Source organism: Eutrema salsugineum, unplaced genomic scaffold (genome assembly GCF_000478725.1).
Source record: "Eutrema salsugineum unplaced genomic scaffold, Eutsalg1_0 scaffold_7, whole genome shotgun sequence".
NCBI classification, from domain to species: Eukaryota; Viridiplantae; Streptophyta; class Magnoliopsida; order Brassicales; family Brassicaceae; genus Eutrema; species Eutrema salsugineum.
Window position 1 is genome coordinate 5144246 of NW_006256486.1, and position 20983 is coordinate 5165228.

At 35.2% G+C, this 20983-nt stretch overlaps 1 protein-coding gene across 1 annotated transcript; it reads left to right on the forward strand.

Moving 5' to 3' along the window:
* Positions 1-215: 215 nt before the first annotated feature.
* Positions 216-1334, forward strand: LOC112082969. Its single transcript, XM_024150689.1, has 5 exons — positions 216-353; positions 438-708; positions 832-931; positions 1012-1136; positions 1240-1334. The coding sequence occupies exons 1-5, from the start codon at positions 216-218 to the stop codon at positions 1332-1334; spliced, it is 729 nt and encodes a 242-aa protein (XP_024006457.1).
* The last annotated feature ends 19649 nt before the right edge of the window (positions 1335-20983 follow it).

A 20983-nucleotide genomic window follows, 5' to 3' on the forward strand; every position in this document is an offset into this window, starting at 1 on the left:
AAAATGTAAACAGTTTGTTCTGAAAAGTTGCAAATATACATAATCCATTGACAAAATTCATTAAATCTACCTACTTACTTATTTCGTTCATTCCCTATATATATATATATATATATATTATCTTAACAAGAAGAATAGTTGTTCTTCAAATAAACATATCAACCCAAAGAAAAGAAAAAACAAACACAAAAAATTCCAAGTCCTTATCCTTCGTGATGGATTCATATGATGCAGTTCGTGATTTGCATGCATGGAGGACCGACTGGATCATTGGAGTCAAGGTCTTGAGGCGATGGTTTATTGTTCATCGAAACGGGAATCCAGGCTTAGCATTCGTTTTCGTTGATGAACATGTAAGCTCGTGATAACATATATGTTTTTATTGTACTTTAACATGTTATATAATGCGATTGTCATTATATTTGTTTATAATTCAGGGCTCTAGAATTTATGGTACTTGTGGTGCTACGTGTTATGAGTACTTCGAGAGGGTTTTCCCTGAAGGAGGACGGGTAAGACTGACCAATTTCGGCTTGATTCGGTCGGATTGGGAAAGGAAGGAAAGAGTTACTAAACACAAATCCCAGATCACTCTCAACTCGGAGACCAAGGCTTCACGGATCAGGCCATTGTCTGAAGATCCCTTCATGAATTTCGTTGATTTTGATGAGATTTATAATCGTCCCTATAATCACTTGTACCCAGTCGGTATGATTTTGATTTACACTCTTTAAAAACCGAAACCCGATAAATGTTTTACAATAGTTTAGTGTTTTAAATTTATTTTATTTTATCCATGCATGGCTAACAAAGTACTTTATTTTTTTGCAGATCTTATTGGAGTGTTGGTAAATGTTGGTGATCTCTTAACATCTGAGTCCTCAAATGGAAATACTGAAAAAACGCTGAAGTTCACTATCAAGAATCTTGAGTAAGAATATTTTAAGTTTGACTCATATAAATTATGATAAATAATGAGATAAACAATTATTAATTTTAATTTTGAAAAAGGGATCGGACTGTTAATTGCTTGGCTCATGGTGATTTCGCTGTTGATATCAAGAACCAGACTGTAGGCGTAGATGGTCCGGTTGCGATTTGTGTATTGACGGATTGGGTCGTCAACAAATATCAAGGTATGTGATCTATAAATTTTAATGAGGTTTTATATCATGCAAATAACCTAATTAAACGTAGAAATATTTGTATTCTGATTTATTCATTTGACTTTTATTTTAGATGAAATAACCATCCATGATCATGAGAATATTGGCTTCTCACGTTTCTTTGTTACTCCACCTATTGACGAGGTTCTCATCTACCGTAGGAAGTAAGTATAAGAAACTTTTGGTTACTTAAAATTTCGTTTATTTAACTAATATTATACTTATATATAAATATAATGGATAGGATTTGGGAAAGGATAAAGAAGAGAATGGAGGATGCAGGAAACCATGGAATGTGACTTGCATAAATGGCGGTTCTATTAGTTTATCGTTTTCGTATTTCTCTTATCATATGTTTAAGACTTAATGGCCTGATGTTATCGTTACTATGTTTACTTTTGTTTTAACTTAAACTCGGTACTGCGTTTAAATAATTATGTTGTTTTTAATCTAAAAAGTTTAATTGCTGTTATTTATATAATCTGATCTAAAATATCTGATTAGTTAACTTTAGAAAGAAATAGTTAAACCATATATACACTACATTCGTATTCATAATAATTAATAGTTAAACCAGATATACATTAATTTGAAAGATTCATATATATCTCTATCATATTTTCTGTAACCTTAGAAGATTTTATCTTATAAATCTTACATATTTGTATAGTCATAAAAAATGTAAATCTAAATAAATCACATATTTTAAATATGAAGAAATAGTACAAATGAAAATCTAGAAATTTAGTAGTTATTGGTAGTTATACAAAATAGAAAAGTAAACTTATGTGCCAAAAATATTGACTGAAATTCTATTTACCCAAAATGGCCACATATTTACACGCAAATAATATAATTTAAAAATTTCAATATTTAGCCATTTAGGAAATAATTGTAAACTATACATTTTACTCATCTGTAAGGTTTAGCGCTTTGAAAAATTATTAGTAACTATTTAAAATTATTAAACTCACACGTACCAAGATTATTAGTTTAAAATCCTAAAGACTACATCCTTAAACACGCGTATAAAAGAGTTTTTCTTTATTCTTATTAACAGAATAATTAAACACATTTTTTTTAGCTTAGAATCTAGGCTTTGTTTAGTGTTTAGTTATTAAAAAAAATTTACATAATATCTCAGTGTTGGCTATGACATTGATCAGATTTGTGCGTAACACTAAGAAAGAAATCACCGGAAATGTTGATATCAACGTTGTTATTACGTGGTTACAAACAACGTTGAAAGAAAAAATACATACAGATAAATCCAAATATTATTGTATGAACGAATAAACATAAAATTATAAATAGTGCATATCACAGTGTTACTTTTCAGGCGGTATAATTATGTCAGTTGAACTTGCCAAAGATTATAAATAATTAGATTCCCCTGTCAAAGTTATTTCATTCAAAAATTATTACAGATTGATTTGCTTTATTCTGCATTGAAAAGTAATATTCTATCAGTTGATAGACCCTTGCATGTTACACTAGCAAATTGTAAAAACATAGGAATATTCAAATATTATTACCCAAAAATTATATAACTATTCTAACGTTTATTTATTTATAAATTTGTAATTATTCGATTTTGGACTAATGAACCGAAAAAAATTAAGGATTGTGGTTTCAAGTATGATTTACCAAGATCTTCTATTACGAAGATCCGAAATATTTAAAATTAATAAGGCTGTATCATCTGAATTTAAAGCTTGCAGGTTTTCGTTTTTTTGTAATATACTATAATGTTTCAATATTTACTATTATAATTTATAGACATTGTTTCTTATTAGTTTTAGGGTTATTCTATTTATCTGGAACATTGTATTTAGACAAATGAGAATTGAAGTCATATAGTAATACACTCTTTCTCTAAGTAATATGAACTCCAATGCATTAAACATTTTTCTCTCATTTGTTCACTTTGCTTCAAGACAATCAAAGGACAGTTTGCCAAATCGTTTCTTAAATATTTACTTAAGTTCACATTTGAATCAATTGTCATTTACTTTTGTTATTTTTAGCGAAACGTAGTTTAAGTATATAAAACCCGTCTTTAAAAGCATAAACGTTGTTTCAAAAGTATATTAAGCCTGAATCGTTGCATAGGTATTTAAAACCCGTCTTTAAAAGCAAAATTGTCGTTTCTAAAGTATATTAAACCCGCATTATTAAAAAAACGTTCATTTGTCTCATTTTTTCATCTCCAAACCAAAAAAAAAAAAAACAAATGGCTCCATGTAATAGAGTTTCTGAACTTCAGAAGATAAACGGCGGGCAACGTATTTGTGTCCAAGTTGTTCGAAATTATTATGATTTCACTAACATTCATTACCCTCATCGGAAGTTAGTTCTCGCTGATGAATTTGTAAGTTTGTAAGATTTTTAAAATTTATCCCTGTTCATGTTTTGGGAATGTAATCGTTTATTGATTCTTTTTTACTAAAACTGTGTAGGACAATCGCATCCTCTGTACCATGCCATCTGAAATAATTAACAAATTCGAGGATGTATTGCTCGAAGGAGAGTGGTATTTTCTTGGTAATTTTGCAGTTACCGACAGATTACCCCATCCAAGCATATCATCAAACAACTGTCATATACGTTTGAACGAAGATACAATCACTGAGAAAACCGATCCGAAGTCTTCCAGAGAAATATACTCTTTCTGTGCATACATAGATATTTTGCTTGCGTCGATTCAAACGGACCGATATCTTGGTAAGTTTCCTATATGCATGTTATTATCTTGGTTTATCTCATTAACTTATAAATGAATTTTTAAAACTTAGTTGTTTAATTTTGCAGTTGATGTTCTCAAGATTGTCACTTTTGTTCAGAAACTTCAAAGTGGAGTTCATATGTCTGATACATCGGATACACCCACAGAACGTCCACTTATTCGTTTTGTACTCGAAGATCTTGAGTAAGTACAACTTGTCTTCATAATATCTGATATCAGACTTGGATTTCTTTATATATTAAAATATGTTAATTATCTTCTATGTTGGTGTAAATATATACAGTGGAAATTCCTTGAAATGTATTGATTGGGATAACTTGGCAAGAAAATTTGAAGAACTATGGACAAATCGTGATAAGTCTTCAAGACACATTATTGTATTGCGATTTTTCTCTTTCAATATGTGGAGAGGTATGTAAATATTAAATATTAATATCTATCCAATACAGCAATTAATCAGAAGATTAACAAATTTATTGTAACCACATGCGTTTAATCAGAAGTTTAACTAATATATTGTTTCCACATGCGTACTGAATATGTATATGTAATTAGATGAGTGGATTGTTGAATCGGAAAGATTCATATCTGATATTCTCGAGGATCCTCCTACTCCATAAGTGGCAATAGCAAAAATGAGGTATGTAAATTACATATTTGATGTTATATCCTGTATATGTATTCTATTGACATCTATTTTGTGATTTTATAATATTGTCATATTGTTCCAGACTTGAAACTTCAGTTGATTTTACCCCTTTGGATGATGAATATGAAGATTAGAATGCTGGGACGGCTCAAAGCGGGGAATGCATAATCACTGGAAGATTACCTTTCTGTATTTCTTATATTAAGTTCTGAATTTAAAGGAGTGATATCCTCTTTTTCAATTATGTAATAAATTCTGCCTTTGCAGTATAATAATTATGGTGTTTTAAACTATATTCATTACTGTTAATTATTACAAATTCTTATGTAAGATATACATTAAGATGTTTTACAGAATAGGTTTAACCACATAATCGTCACATCCGCAGTCAAAATAACTAAATAATGTTATTTTTTATATATAAATGAAAATTAATTCTTCCAAATAATTGTAGTAACTAATATTTATCAAACAAATTAATTAAAGATAAATATAAATTTAAATCGCATATAGTTATGTGCTAATGATTTCTGTAAAACCCGGTAATTATCTTTAAAAAATTATCTCTTAAATTAGTTGTACTTCTAGAAATGCCCGTGTAAATTGAGAAAATTTGCATTTTAATAATAGTCATTTTACTTCATCGATTTAGTAGTTCTTGGTAGTTATTCATAAATCAAGAAAACTTTCGTAAATAAATTGTATTGATTTAGAACACTTCTTCTTAATCGCTGATATGTATATACTCAAATAAGAAAATATACATATTTGAAAATAAAATAATTTAACATAAAATCGTGATCTATACATTTTAGTTATTGTAGGATTTATCTTGAATAGGAATTATTATTATTTACTAATAAAGAGGAAAAAATATGTACATCATAGATATAATTGTTTAAAACCCTAAAAACCACGGCTTTATATACGATCGTAAGCTTACGATAATTCTCTCACCCTTCTAGGCAACTAATAAAATAGAAGAAACCATTCTATTAGCTTATAATTATAACTCGATTTCTCATTAGGGTTAAATCACAATGGGTACACATAACGCGAAGATCTCATGTGACATCTTGCTTGATTCATCCTCTATTGCTGATAACAATGGTAACTTAATGGTTTTCGTTTTTATTTTGCTTATTTTTAATATAATAAACTGAAGTTTATGCTTATACGTGAAAATTTATCTTAATTTTTAAGCCATTAAAAGATTGTCGTTAACCTTTTGTTATACTATAAATTCTTGCAAAGAGACATGTTCGTTTTTGCTTATGATGTTTGGAATAAAAATCTAAATTCAATTTTTTCTTATCTTACAGTTCTTCATAATACTGTTGATCGAACTTCATCACTTGAAACGGCATTCGAGAGATTACGCCTCTATCAATCCTATGATCGTCTTCCTAAACATCCTTCAAGATTGTATAATATTCCACATATTCACGGTATGAGTGTTATATTAAAAAAATAAATAAAAAACTCATTGAATGATAAATAAATTATATATGTCTTATTATTTATTGATACGTCCAAAATACCTTGTGGTTTAAGAAAGAGGAGTGGGCCACGCGAATTGGGTTCTAAGGTGTTTGGGTTTGGAATATTGTATTCTGAATCAGCTCATGGAGATCGCACAGATGTTCAGTCGGGTTTGTGGGATGTGCCCTGTCATCTAATCAATGAAATTGGTAAAAAATTCCTATAGTAATATCTTTTTCTGTTAGACGTTACAAATATATTCATAATTTGGTTTGATATAGGACCAGATAATGAATTCGAACATGACATCATTAGCGACTCAGCTAATAGAAGCATTGGTGTTTGTAATGAACATGAGCAAAACGGTAAGTCTCTTGATCAGAGCAGTCTTCAAGTTGATAATTTATTAAACATCTATATAGAAGGACGACTAATATATCAAAAATGTATATATATATATATATATATATATATACGAAGGTCCTACTGGTGCTGACCCTGACGAATCAAATTACCAAAAAGATGATCCAACTGATGGTGATCGAACTGACGACATTGGTGATGGCGACATTGTAACCGATAACAAAGGTGATGGCAATGATGGTGATGATAGCGGTAGTGACCAACCGGATACTGATAACAATGATGATGATGACGACTGGTATGATGGTTGCGATGACGAAGAGGAAGACGAAGACAGTGATGATAACGATGGCGACGAATATGATGACGAGGAAGATGACGAAGATAGTACTGATAGTGATGATAGTGATGGAATTGACGAAGAAGACGAGGACGAAGAAAGTGATGATTGTGAGGAAACCGATGAAGAAAATGAAGACGATGACTATGATGAGACGAATGAATTGTCTGATGGTTGTGATGAAGAAGGAGACGAGGACGAGAGTCATGATGATGTTGATGAGAAAAATGAAGAATACATGAGTGATGATGTTGATGATATTCGGAATGATGCATCGGCAGTGAAAACTGAATGTTCTGCTGATCATCAGCCCAAACGTCCATTGGGAAAAAGACTATATCTCAACTATGATTTCCATGGAACATCACAAAATATTGTGGATGGTATCTTTGTTAAAGCTCCCCCTAAACGCATTTGCGTGCGACGTAGGCTCTTTACTTCAGATTCTGAAATTGATAATGGTGATGAATGTTCCAACGACTCCTCTTCAAATACAGCTATGGTGTCTCAAGAGATTCAAGCGTTTCCAATAAAAGTCATACATCTAACCGATGGTCCGTGTGAGTTTGAAATTAATGTTAAAGTTTTGAGAGTTTGGACTCATAGTTTGCACCCATCTGAAAAGCGTCTCGAGGCTGTGCTATGTGATGACCTGGTTGTTTACTATATAGTCCAGTTTTATATATTTACATTTATAATATTTTTTTTAACATATTACTATTGTGATAATTAGACTTTAACAATTTATATCATATGCTAGGGTGATAAAATACATGCCACTGTACCAACCGCATGCTATGCTTAGTTTGGATTAAGATTCGTCGTTTCCAGGTTGCTCATGTCTATGGTGTTTTTAGGACAACTTCGCGTCGTTTTAAAATAGTTTTGGGTTCACATACTGTCGTAGATGGTGATAGTTTTCATTGCGAATGGAATTTTTTCGATTTTATCGACTTCCGTGTAATCTTGAATCGCACATACAGTGACGACTTTTTAGTTGGTAAGTATGTTGATATATGATTTATATTTTGTTTAAGGATAAGAAACAATAATGAGCTTACTATTGTCTTTCGTTTCAGAAATAATTGGCCGTGTTATAAACGTTGGCAAGTTTCATTCCTGGGAAGGTTATACTTTGGACCAACTGGAGGAAAAGTGCATTGATAGCGAATACCAGTTTATTACTTTCTACTTGGAGGATTTAAGGTTTGTATTCCCTGTTCAATGTTTTCTCGAATTTAACTATGTGAACAATTATAAGAATACAAACATATATAATTTTGTGCTAATTATTTTAATCATGTAGACACGTTCGTCTCTTTTGCAAATTGACTGGCATAAGAGCTTTAAAGTTCTATAAGGACTGGCGTAGTTGTGATAGCCAAAATGCTGTTTGTGGAAATATTGATTATCTTGGAGGTATTGATTATCAGATGGGGAAATATTGATTATCTTGGAGGTATGTCAGTTGCATATATAAATTAATGTTTGAATATGCGTGGTATAAATTTAGTATTTTACTTCCTATTTCAGGAAAGGTAACGATCTCGGCTATTCAACCAACATTGGTAGTACTGAACCCACATGTTGCAGAAGTCAAAGAATTCAGACAAAAGTATGGCCTGTACATACCTTCCTATGTATAGTATATATAATATTATACATAACCTTTTTTATTCATGTTGTTTTATTTTTATTACGCAGGATGATTAGCAGTCGAAGCTATCATCTAGAGAATATTCACCATCGAGATTAGATAGATACAATATTACCCATATTAACTATTCGTATTTTAAATTTATGTTTTAGGATACATTTCATAAGGTTTTTGGTTTTTAAAAGTGTTCTTCGAATTCTTCATCTTCATTATATGTGAAGTTAATATTTCATAATTATAATTATTGTTTTCGAATTATTTATTATCAATTGTTTCTCGATTATTGCCTATACATGTTCCATATATATATATATATATATTTTTTAAGTTAAAGTATCTTTCATAAACATGCGTATATAGTATATATATTTATATCCGAGTTGAAATTCTCAATGAAATTCTTATATATCGCTATTGTTACATATATTAAAATTGCCAATGATTGTACTCATCATACTCGAGTGTCTTTTCCTTCTTCGTGGTATTTACCAAAAATAAAAACTTATGAATTATGGAAATTATGATTATTTTAATGAAATTACAAAAGTATAATATACGGTTATAGTTCAAAATATATTTATAAAAAAAGGAAAAGAAAAAAGGATTTTATAAAAAAAAGGAAATTGTACAAAAGGTGCTAATTTCATTATCATTATAATGTTTATTTTATGTTTATGTTAAAATGACTAAAAACATAATTTCACGCAACTGATTTTTGGATAAAAATAACAAATATACTTATATGAGAAATGGAATAAGTAAAATTTACATTTAAATTATGTTAAGTCTTAACATTGAACTCGATATATAGAAATCAATAAATGATACGATACTCTATTTATTTGCATCGATCCAAAAGACCTAGGGTTTTTTATCAATTCCTATATATATATATATATATATATTTATGTACGACTGATTAATCTTCCTCATTAAATCGGTTCAAGAATTTTCGGTAAAAAGAAGAAGATGGAGTCGTCAATAGATAATAGTGTTGACACTAAGAAAGTTGTGAAGTCTTATCTCAAGCGGAAACCAATCGTCTCTGCTCTGATAGACGAAATTGATAGAACGAGTGATCGTTACAAGATAAAGGTTCAGATAATCAATCTCTGGAAATCATATCGTAAAAATAAGGTTACATCCATAGAGATGGTATTAGCAGATGAAGTGGTAGGCAATGTTAATGTTTTATATCTATATATATGAACATGCATCGTATAGTAAAATTATGATATGAATAACTTAAATATTAATTAAGTTTTTGACTATATCAGGGTTCTAGGAATCATGCAACTGTTGATGGAGATTTGGTGGAGCAATTTAATTCAGAATTGACGGAAGGCCGTACTATATTCTTAAGCAACTTCACGTTCAAAGATTACACTACTGCATATAGGACAAGTCCTTTATCTTTTAAAATAAGTTTCTACAGGACTACTGTTATAACACCTTGTGATGACTTTCCTAGGGAACTTCCTTATAGATATTTTAAGGAATTTTCAACTATAAGTAATGGGGATTATGACAACAGTGTTTTAATATGTATGCTAGATATATTTTGTTTACTATATTTATCGAGTTATACTGTGATATAATACATCTTATCTGTACTAATTCTTTATAAATATTAATGTAGATGTCATAGGGCAGGTTGTTAGTCTAGAAACTTCTGACGTTATCGCTCAAGGAAAACCAATAAGAAAGTTGGACGTTGTTCTACGTAATGCCAGGTGAGTTCATAATGATATAATTTATGAAATAATATTTATTTAAATCATATATAATTTAGTTAGTTTGTTGATTACATATAGTGATAATCGCTTGACTTGTACGCTGTGGGGAAATTTCGGAAAGAAAGTAATCGACTACGTGACGAAAAATACTGCGTCTGTGATCGTGTGTGTTGTTAGATTTGCTTCAGTGTCAGAATGTAAAGGTATATTTGAACTTAATTGTATTGATAATAGTTGTGATATAAATAAGTTTATCATATACGCTTTTTTAGAAATTTTAAATACTTTACTTCTAATTTCTGATATATTCATAAATTGCATCATTTAATGTACATATTCTAGCCAAATTATGTCTCATTTGCATACATTTTAGGTCTTTAGGCATTGTTTTAGGACTTAAGAGATTGCATTAGGTCCAAGAGAGTTTTGCATGGTTTGGAGTGTTAAACAGGTGCTTTTGGAGCTTATTTGGAGTGGAGGATGTGATTCAGATGAAGAAATGGAGTTGAAATGATCAAAAATGGTGAAAATGAGCAATTTTGGGTTTCTAGGCAAAATGATGTACTGATGGCCGAAGATTCTCGGCCAAAATCCTTCCCGCGGGTAGCTTTTTCGGCCAAAAACACGTACCGCGGTCAAGTCTCTCGGCCAAAAATCCCGGGTGCAGATACATTTCCGAAATCGCGTCACCGGAAGCTCTTGCCGGCCGATTCAGCTTACAGGGTCTTCATCAAAGTTGGAGATAATTGAGTCAAGAACCCAGGACAGGTTGAATCAGGACATTTGGAGCACTGAGCGGAAAGATACGGTCACCGGAAGACAGACTTCTCTCGCATCCATTCCGAAGCAATCCGATACTCCTGAATGATCGCCTGTCCGGGGAACCTTCCGGTCCGATTCAGCTGTCGGGGGCTTCATCAAAGTTGGATTAGATTAGATAACGGTTCCAGAACAAGTGGAATCATGGAATTCGGACGCGTGAGCTGAAAGTTAAGCTCGTCGTAAGAAACTCCTGTCTCACTGCCGTTTTGGACCAAGCCGATGAGCTCCGAAGAATGCGAAGGACGGTGCACTTCCAGACCGATTCGGTTTCCGGGGCCTTTATGAGAATCAGAGATATTTGATTCCTATTTCCAGAACGTCCAAGATAATTCAATTCGGATCTATGATAGGGAAGATACGGTCTCCGGAATGGACACATGTCTAGACGCCTCTCTCTGATCGTGTAAATGCACTGCGAAGATGAGCCCTCCAGGAAGCCTTCCACTTCCCAAGCACCGAAGTTTCCTTCATCAAAGTTGTAGATATATGAGTCCTCTCGCCTCTGCAACCAGAATCACTCAATTCGGACAAGTATCCTATGAGTTACACTCTCCGGAATGCAAAGTGATCCAGACAGCCCTGAATGATGCGAGCTAAGTGAAACATGACCTGGTTTGAATGCCACGGTCTGGGACTTGACCGTGGCAACTTTTACATACCTTTGGCGATTGACACGATCTTCATGCCACGGTCTACACTTGACCGTGGCAAACAAACACTTGGCTGGGAGGAACTTTACAAGCATTCGGGTTTTGACACGGTTTGAATGTCACGGTCTAGGACTTGACCATGGCAACTTTTACACACCTTCGGCTTTTGACACGACCACTTGCCACGGGGCTTGACCAAGAGCTACTAGACCGTGGCAATCCAAGAAGTTCATCACCCAAACCCAGAAAAGAAGAGACACGGCCACTAGACATGGTGTAAATCAAGGATCCAAGAGGATCAGTACCAAATATACCCCCCTCAAAGCTTTGTTCAACAGAATCAGTACCAAGGTAACTCCCAAGGTCAACAGGGTTTTCAGCAACCAACGGTTCAGAATCAAGGGAATAGCTTCAATAACCAACTCAGCTTCCAGCAACAAAGGCCACCACCTCCTGGTTTTGACCCACCACCTGTTCAACAAAGTCCTGATTTCAATGTTGTTCTCCAACAGCTCTTACTAGGACAACAAAAGATGGTATCTGACCTGGAGACACTAGGAGCTGAAATAAAGGCTATTAAAAAGAACAAGGGCATCTGCACTTCTGAACCACAAGTCTCTCTTCCTGGCAAAGCTCTTCAAAACTCAAAAGATTATTGCAATGCCATCTACTCAAATGATGACCACTCAGCTGCTGTGCAAGAGATTGAAGATCTCCTTTATGGTCAAGTCTCTAGTGAGACTGCACAAACTCATGAGGATGAAGATACCATTATAGATGATTTCATGGGCTTCTTACATGAACTCAATGAGGACATTGAGAGCAAAAGTGTGGGGGCAGCCGGTTCAGTTTTTTCTGTTCAGCAAGGGAATGATTCAGTGTCTATTGAAACAAAGGAGCTGCCAACTGGTCAAGCAAAGCCAACAGATAGTGCCTCCACCTCTGAATCAACTCAGATGAAACCCACCTCCCTCCCAAAGCTAGGCAACCCAGGGAAGTTCACCATCTCTTGCACTCTTGGCAACTTTAAAGTGGAGAATGCTTTGTGTGACTCAGGGTCAAGTGTTAGCATAATGTCTAAGGACATGATGGAGAAGCTAAAGGTCAAGTCTATAACTTCATACCCTTCTTCTATCACCTTTGGAGATTCCTACTCCAAGAAAGCATATGGGTTTCTGGAAAACTATCCACTACAGGTTGGTGAATGCATAATTCCCACTGATTTTGTGATCATGAAGATGAAGAAGACCAAAGAGCTCCCCCTATTGCTTGGAACTTCATTTCTCAACACCACTGGTGCAATGATTGACTTTGATACTCAAAGAGTGGTGCTTTCAAAGGTGGATAAGGATGTCTTTTACCCTGTTACACCTCCTTTGGCTGAATTTTGTGGATCAGTTGTTCAAGAGATAGAACCCCCTAAAGTACTTGAGATGAAGTATGTGGGCACTGCTGGAATTCTGGGTGGATCCCAATCTCTCTCAGCTGTGGAAATGAAAAAAGAACCTCACACCAACTCTGTTTACAAGGATGGGACTGAACAGCCATTGATCAGAGAAGAAGACATCTTCCTCTCATGGTCTCCTACACTTAGTGATCTAAGGATGATCAACACCAAAAGTGATGGCTCAGCATCAGAAGACAAGAGTATTAAACCTGATCTTTCTTCTCAAGACTTTGATCTCACTCCTTGGGTTGATAATGATGGTTCTCTGAAGTATAAGCTGGATTGCAATGGGAAACCAGGTCTGTTTGCTGAAGTGAGGGCATGTCTCACAAAGGCCATCTTTGATAAAGACCCAGATGGTATTCAAGAGCTGGTGGACAAAGGTCTCAAGATGGGATCTCAAGGACAAGGGTCTAATGGTTCCCAAAGGCAGCAAACCAACTCAGCTTTCTTGCTCAGGACCATTGAAGTGCTGAAAAGCATCAGTGCTCAACCTCACCCCAGCTAAAAACAGGTTTTTCAAAGTCAAACTTAGTGACTTTAAACAAAGTGCTCTTGGAAGACACCCCAAGCTTATCCTTGTATATAATCTTCTTAATCTTTTCTCTTCTTTTTCATGTTTTAGGATAATTTGATGGGTTTTGTGAAGTGTTTTCAGGTCTAAGGTGACTAAGGAATGCTGTGGTCCAAGGACAAATTGAAAAGGAGTCTGTGAACAAGCTGAGGAATGACTTAAGGAATGAAAACTGGTGAGCCGCCTGGTGTGCTACTTGGGTGTGCGAGTTGGTCCAAGACAAGTCCATGCCGCACAAGGGAGTTCAGGCCAAGCCAAACCCATCTCCAGTGATGTCTGGCCTCATCTGGTGCAGATACTCACTCCCCTTTTGCATAAGAACCACACCAGGTATCACTCCAAACACTTGTAAATGAGCATTTAGCATTTTTCTTTATCTTTTGCATTTCATGTTTGATTTCTCCTCTTTCTCATGCTTTTATAACACAAGGGACTGTGTTATTTAAGTGTGGGGGAGGGGTTTTGTGTTTACTAATCATGTTTATTCTGCTCTTATTTTCCTTTTCACTTTGAGTCTCATTTTGCATTCATCTAAGTGCATATAAAAAACCAAAAAAATGGAAAAATATGAAAACAATTTCACAAAAAAATGTTCATTCTAGTTGCATTTCACATTTTTAAGATTGAGTCTAGTTGCATCATATAGGTTTCATTGTGCATGGGAGTAATGATAGGTTCTTTCCTTGAGAGTACATCACTTTGAGAATTTGGATTAAATATGCTTGTGAAATGACTTCTGTGCTTGCAAGGCTTGAAATGATTTGAATCTGAGAAGCAAGTTTGAATTGAACTCAACTCTAATAAGTGAAAACCTTGAACTTGACTTGAAATTATCTTGTGATGCATTGTTTGAATAAGCTTGTGGATACCTATATACATATTTGAGCTAGAATCCTGTTTTTACCACCCTCTTCCTTAGCTCAAATAGCTGAGTCCACATCTGGATCAGTTTTCCTCACCTTGAACCCATCCTTCCTTCAAGCCAAATGTTTGTGTGTGATTGAAAGGCCACCTTGGATCAAACTTAGCAGAAAGTGTTCTGTTTAGAGCGACAAGGGCAAGTCTCATTGAGTGTTAAGTTCCATCATCAAGGAGCTGAGAGATTTGGTGAGAACTAAGTGTGGGGGAATACTTGTTGGTGAGTGGAAAAAAGGAGAGATGAGTGGAAATAAAAGGAGAATGGTGAGAACTAGGGGATAACAAAAGAAAAGAAATCAGTCTTGGAGTTTTGAGTCAAAGAAAGTGAGCTCTAGTGTTTTGAAAAGAAAGAGTCTAGCCTCTAAGTGAAAAGAAAAGAAGCCAAAGAGCTCAAATGTTTTAAAAAGAAAGAAAAAGAGGTTAGAGGTTACAAAAGAAAGTGAAAAAGAGCTATGTAAAGTTTGAACTCCAAGACTTGAGTGTGAAAATGAAAAGTGAGTCCCCTAGTGAGAGGAAATTGAGTGTGGAAAGTGAGGTTCTTGAGAGGTTGAGCAAGTGAGAAAGCTTTGAGTAGAGTGTGGGGTGGGATGAGTCCTTGCCCTTGTATGCATAGGTTGCTCTTTACCTTTAGCATTCTGCCAAAGTTTTATCATTCATAGAGAGATCCCCTTGCTGCATTGAACCCACTTAGGCGCTGATGAGACCATTTTAGTCTCATTACCTCACCCTAGCCAAACTTTGCTTGTTTGAACACTGCATCATTTGATCCACTTGGTAAAGAGCTTAATGAATGTCAAAGAGTTGAGGAATAAGAGAGAACTTGTGGAGATTACTATTGAGTTGATACATCAGAGTATGGTCTTGCATTGCATATTGAGCATGAACTTGAATTCTCTTAGTGGTCACTTTTCTCTTTCAAAGGAAAAATGAGCTCCCAATGCATTCAACCTTTTCCTCTAATTTGTTCCTTTTTTTGCTTGAGGACAAGCAAAGGATAAGTGTGGGGGAGTTGATATATTCATAAATTGCATCATTTAATGTACATATTCTAGTCCAAATTATGTCTCATTTACATAAATTTTAGGTCTTTAGGCATTGTTTTAGGACTTAGGAGATTGCATTAGGTCCAAGAAAGTTTTGCATGGTTTGGAGTGTTAAACAGGTGCTTTTGGAGCTTATTTGGAGTGGAGGATGTGATTCAGATGAAGAAATGGAGTTGAAATGATCAAAAATGGTGAAAAGGAGCAATTTTGGGTTTCTAGGCAAAATGATGTACTGATGGCCGAAGATTCTCGGCCAAAATCCTTCCCGCGGGTAGCTTTCTCGGCCAAAAACACGTACCGCGGTCAAGTCTCTCGGCCAAAAATCCAGGGTGCAGATATATTTCCGAAATTGCGTCACCGGAAGCTCTTGCCGGCCGATTCAGCTTACAGGGTCTTCAGAAAAGTTGGAGATAATTGAGTCAAGAACCCAGGACAGGTTGAATCAGGGCATTTGGAGCACTGAGCTGAAAGATACGGTCACCGGAAGACAGACCTCTCTCGCATCCATTCCGGAGCAATCTGATACTCCTTAATGATCGCCTGTCCGGGGAACCTTCCGGTCCGATTCAGTTGTCGGGGGCTTCATCAAAGTTGGAGTAGATTAGATAACGGTTCCAGAACAAGTGGAATCATGGAATTCGGACGCGTGAGCAGAAAGTTAAGCTCGTCGGAAGAAACTCCTGTCTCGCTGCCGTTTTGGACCAAGCCGATGAGCTCCGAAGAATGCGAAGGACGGTGCACTTCCAGACCGATTCGGTTTCCGGGGCCTTCATGAGAATCAGAGATATTTGAGTTCTATTTCCAGAACGTCCAAGAGAGTTTTGCATGGTTTGGAGTGTTAAACATCTCATTTGCATACATTTTAGGTCTTTAGGCATTGTTTTAGGACTTAGGAGATTGCATTAGGTCCAAGAGAGTTTTGCATGGTTTGGAGTGTTAAACAGGTGCTTTTGGAGCTTATTTGGAGTGGAGGATGTGATTCAGAAGAAAAAATGGAGTTGAAATGATCAAAAATGGTGAAAAAGAGCAATTTTGGGTTTCTAGGCAAAATGATGTACTGATGGCCGAAGATTCTCGGCCAAAATCCTTCCCGCGGGTAGCTTTCTCGGCCAAAAACACGTACCGCGATCAAGTCTCTCGGCCAAAAATCCAGGATGCAGATACATTTCCGAAATTGCGTCACCGGAAGCTCTTGCCGGCCGATTCAGCTTACAGGGTCTTCAGCAAAGTTGGAGATAATTGAGTCAAGAACCCAGGACAGGTTGAATCAGGGCATTTGGAGCACTGAGCTGAAAGATAAGGTCACCGGAAGACAGACCTCTCTCGCATCCATTCCAGAGCAATCCAATACTCCTGAATGATCGCCTGTCCGGGGAACCTTCCGGTCCGATTCAGTTGTCGGGGGCTTCATCAAAGTTAGAGTAGATTAGATAAAGGTTCTAGAACAAATGGAATCATGGAATTCGGACGCGTGAGCAGAAAGTTAAGCTTGTAGGAAAAAACTCCTGTCTCGCTGCCGTTTTGGACCAAGCCGATGAGCTCCGAAGAATGCGAAGGACGGTGCACTTCCAGACCGATTCGGTTTCCGGGGCCTTTATGAGAATCAGAGATATTTGAGTCCTATTTCCAGAACGTCCAAGATAATTCAATTCGGATCTATGATAGGGAAGATACGGTCTCTGGAATGGACACATGTCTAGACGCCTCTCTCTGATCGTGTAAATGCACTGCGAAGATGAGCCCTCCAGGAAGCCTTCCACTTCCCAAGCACCGAAGCTTCCTTCACCAAAGTTGTAGATATATGAGTCCTCTCGCCTCTGCAACCAGAATCACTCAATTCGGACAAGTATCCTATGAATTACACTCTCCGGAATATGAAGTGATCCAGACAGCCCTGAATGATGCGAGCTAAGTGAAACATGACCTGGTTTGAATGCCACGGTCTGGGACTTGACCGTGGCAACTTTTACACACCTTCGGCGATTGACACGATCTTCATGCCACGGTCTACACTTGACCGTGGCAAACAAACACTTGGCTGGGAGGAACTTTACAAGCATTCGGGTTTTGACACGGTTTGAATGCCACGGTCTAGGACTTGACCATGGCAACTTTTACACACCTTCGGCTTTTGACACGACCACTTGCCACGGGGCTTGACCAAGAGCTACTAGACCGTGGCAATCCAAGAAGTTCATCACCCAAACCCAGAAAAGAAGAGACACGGCCACTAGACATGGTGTAAATCAAGCCATGGCAACCTTGATCATGAAGAATCTGTCCAAGAACTTTGACACTATCAGTTTGCCACGGTCAGTTTGCCACGGTCAGTTTGCCACGGTCTGTCCAAGCATCATCTGACCGTGGCAAACCACACCACTATCCATCAAAGCCGGGTCAGGACCCAGTTTGTCCTGGGCTGACCCGGTCCGCAAGAGACACTATATATGCTTTTTAGGGTTTTTTGCAAGACTTAAGCTTAATTTTTCTCTTGTTTCTCTTTCCTTTTTAGTGTAAAAACGAGTTTGATTAAGAGATATCTAAGGGATTTGATCATTCCAAAGCTGTTTCTTATCATCTCATCATCTCATTTCTGCTTCTAATCATGATTAACATCATCTCTTGCAAAAGATTAGCTGTGTTCTTCATGATTAGTGAGTAGTCATCTTTTAAACTTCTAGGTGTGTAGATTAGGGTGCTTAGATGTTTGATTTGTGATGTTTAGGGTCTAGATTCTCATTTCATTTCCTTAGTTAGCTGCTCTTAATGCTAGATCTCTCATTATAAGCTTGATCTAGAACTTAGGCATTTCTCCACCCACAAGGTGTTTGATGAAATGCCTGAATGAGCTAACTTAAGGGTTTATGCCTTTTTCATCATGGGAATGATTTGTTAAATGCATGAATGACATATTAGAACTTTTTCTTAATGCTCATTGATTCATATTTCACAAATGATGATTTGGTTTGAAAGTAGATTAGTGTAGAGATTAATGCCTTCATGAGAGGATTAGTCTAGATTAGAGTTCTAAGTTGAAATGTTTGAGATCATGTGATTGCTTGTTATGTCTTTCTGTATAAGATTCAGTCTTCTTGTTTGAGAGATTGTTTGGTCACTTATTAGGCTTGATGCATTATGCTTGCTGATTGCTTGATTATATCTAATGGTTGTTAGACTTGATTAAGTGATTTGCAAAGGGATTATTGTCATGGGAATGAATTATTCTGATTAAGAAGCCTAGACTAAAGAGTAGCAAGTGTTGCATTATGTTCTTAGCATCATGATTCAATATCTAAAGCACCCTAATCAATGATCACATCTAGAGGTTTAGCTTTTATCATTTGCTTAATCACCATCATCTTGTTTTGTTTGCTTGCTTAGTTCATTAATCATAGCTTGTTTGTTTCTTGTTTTATGCTTTCTTGTTACTTTGTTCACACCAAAACTCATCTTTGATCACTTGACTTAAGAACTTATCACATAAACTAGTGCCTAACTACCACACATATGGATTGACACCTCTTATACTACTTTGACAAGGGGATTGATAACCCTTCTTAAGGCCTTAAAAACTTAAGCTATCAATTTCTTGTAGGAGTTTACAGTATTTCAAACTCTTTCAACGCAACACAAATTTTTCTCGATCCACATTCTAAACAAATTGAAGATTTTCGAGCCTTGTAAGTAATGAAATCTGTTTGTTTGTGTATACTTTTAGAGCTATCATGAATACTAAAAGAAATGACTTTTGTTAGGTTGCCAACCAATACATTTGTGATATCCAATGAACATAAGGTGCAATCATCATCCACTAAGTCTGTTTCATGGAAAGATGAATTCTTTGATAGAAATGAAAGAAAGACAATTCAGGGTATTGTTTATGCTGATACGGTACGTGTTCATTAAGTTTATTTTAAATTTATACATAATAATTATTTGTTTTATATATTTGATAATGATCTATTTTTTATATTTAAATCAAATTCTTTTCGAGTGTAGGAAATGAAATGTGTTACTGCTGCGACAGTTGTTCGAGTCGAATATAATCCTATATGGTACTATATTGCATGTAGAACTTGCGATAAAACAGTTCATCCAATAGAATCTGATTCTACCGATGACGATTCCTTGATATTTGATTGTAGAGAATGTGGCGAGGCTGTCTCAAATGTTATAGCCAGGTAAATGGTTCATTGATTCAAAGTAATTAGAAAAAATTTAATTTTTGGCTTTACAAATATTCATATTTTCGTAGGTATAAGTTAGTGTTGGTTGTTTCCGATGAGTCTGGCGAAGAGATAAGATTCTTACTGTTTGATAAAATCGCTAGCGCATTTCTCCGTGTTCAAGCAGATACTTTAGCTGAGGAGGTTGCTGAGGTATATCATTTTATAATACTTTGTGCACATTATCATATAATCTTATGTTATTTATGTGTAATGTCTTTTTATATTTTGATCAGGACGAAACTTTGGTGCTTCCACGAGCTCTTTCTGATTTGGTTGGGAAGAAGCTCCTTTTCAAAATCGGAATAGGAACGAAGAATCTGACTAACAGACGTCAAACTTATAAAGTTGAGATCGTTGTCGATGATGCAGATATGTTGAATAAGTTTGAAAATCATGGAATTCGATCCCTCGAACATGATTTAGAACTTAGGTACTCAGGTAGAGTTGCATCACTGACACCATCGCCAGTATCAAAACGAGTTTCAGAATCAGCCGTTCAAACGCCTAATGTTAACGAAAAAAGTAATAGCAAGAAGAGAGGAAGACGACAATGAACAAACACATACGTTTTGAAATCTTCGAACTGATATTCTTATAATTCTCGATGTTTTTTTTTTTTTGGTTTTTCATATACTTTAGTACTGATATTTATGCATATTCGAATTTATGGTTTGTTTTTTTAGGATGCATTATTGATTCAAAGAACGAAAAATTCAAAACAAGTACTTAACTCTCTATATAAATTGAATATTACAGTTTGTGCATATATGCAATTTTATATTTTAATATTATCATGGTTTCATAAATTAACACATGAAATCGTTAAAGTATCTAAGATATCAATTATTCTATTAATATTAAATATTTTATAAACTTAAACTCAAAAAAAAAGACAAAAAAAAAATGTTAAATTAGGTTTGTTTCAAAAAAGAAAAAATGAAAACCCTACAAATTATAGGAAAACCCTACATATGTTTAAATAGTGTTTCTCATGCATGTATTTTAATATCGTACAAAAAAGAAAAAGAAAACCTAATCAGAAACTATGGGACCGAAGAAAAAGAGAATAACAAAACCTAGGGTCGTTAAGATACCTGTTGCAAATCGTCGTAAGTGTTTCTGTTACTTTGAAAAAATGCATGTATTGTTACTTTTGATATG

Bases quoted from the DNA above. Each gene is read 5' to 3' on its own strand.
- LOC112082969 (XM_024150689.1), top strand. From the start codon at position 216: ATGGATTCATATGATGCAGTTCGTGATTTGCATGCATGGAGGACCGAC. The intron at 354-437 runs GTAAGCTCGTGA...TTTATAATTCAG, and splicing joins TCGTTTTCGTTGATGAACAT to GGCTCTAGAATTTATGGTAC. The intron at 932-1,011 runs GTAAGAATATTT...ATTTTGAAAAAG, and splicing joins TTCACTATCAAGAATCTTGA to GGATCGGACTGTTAATTGCT.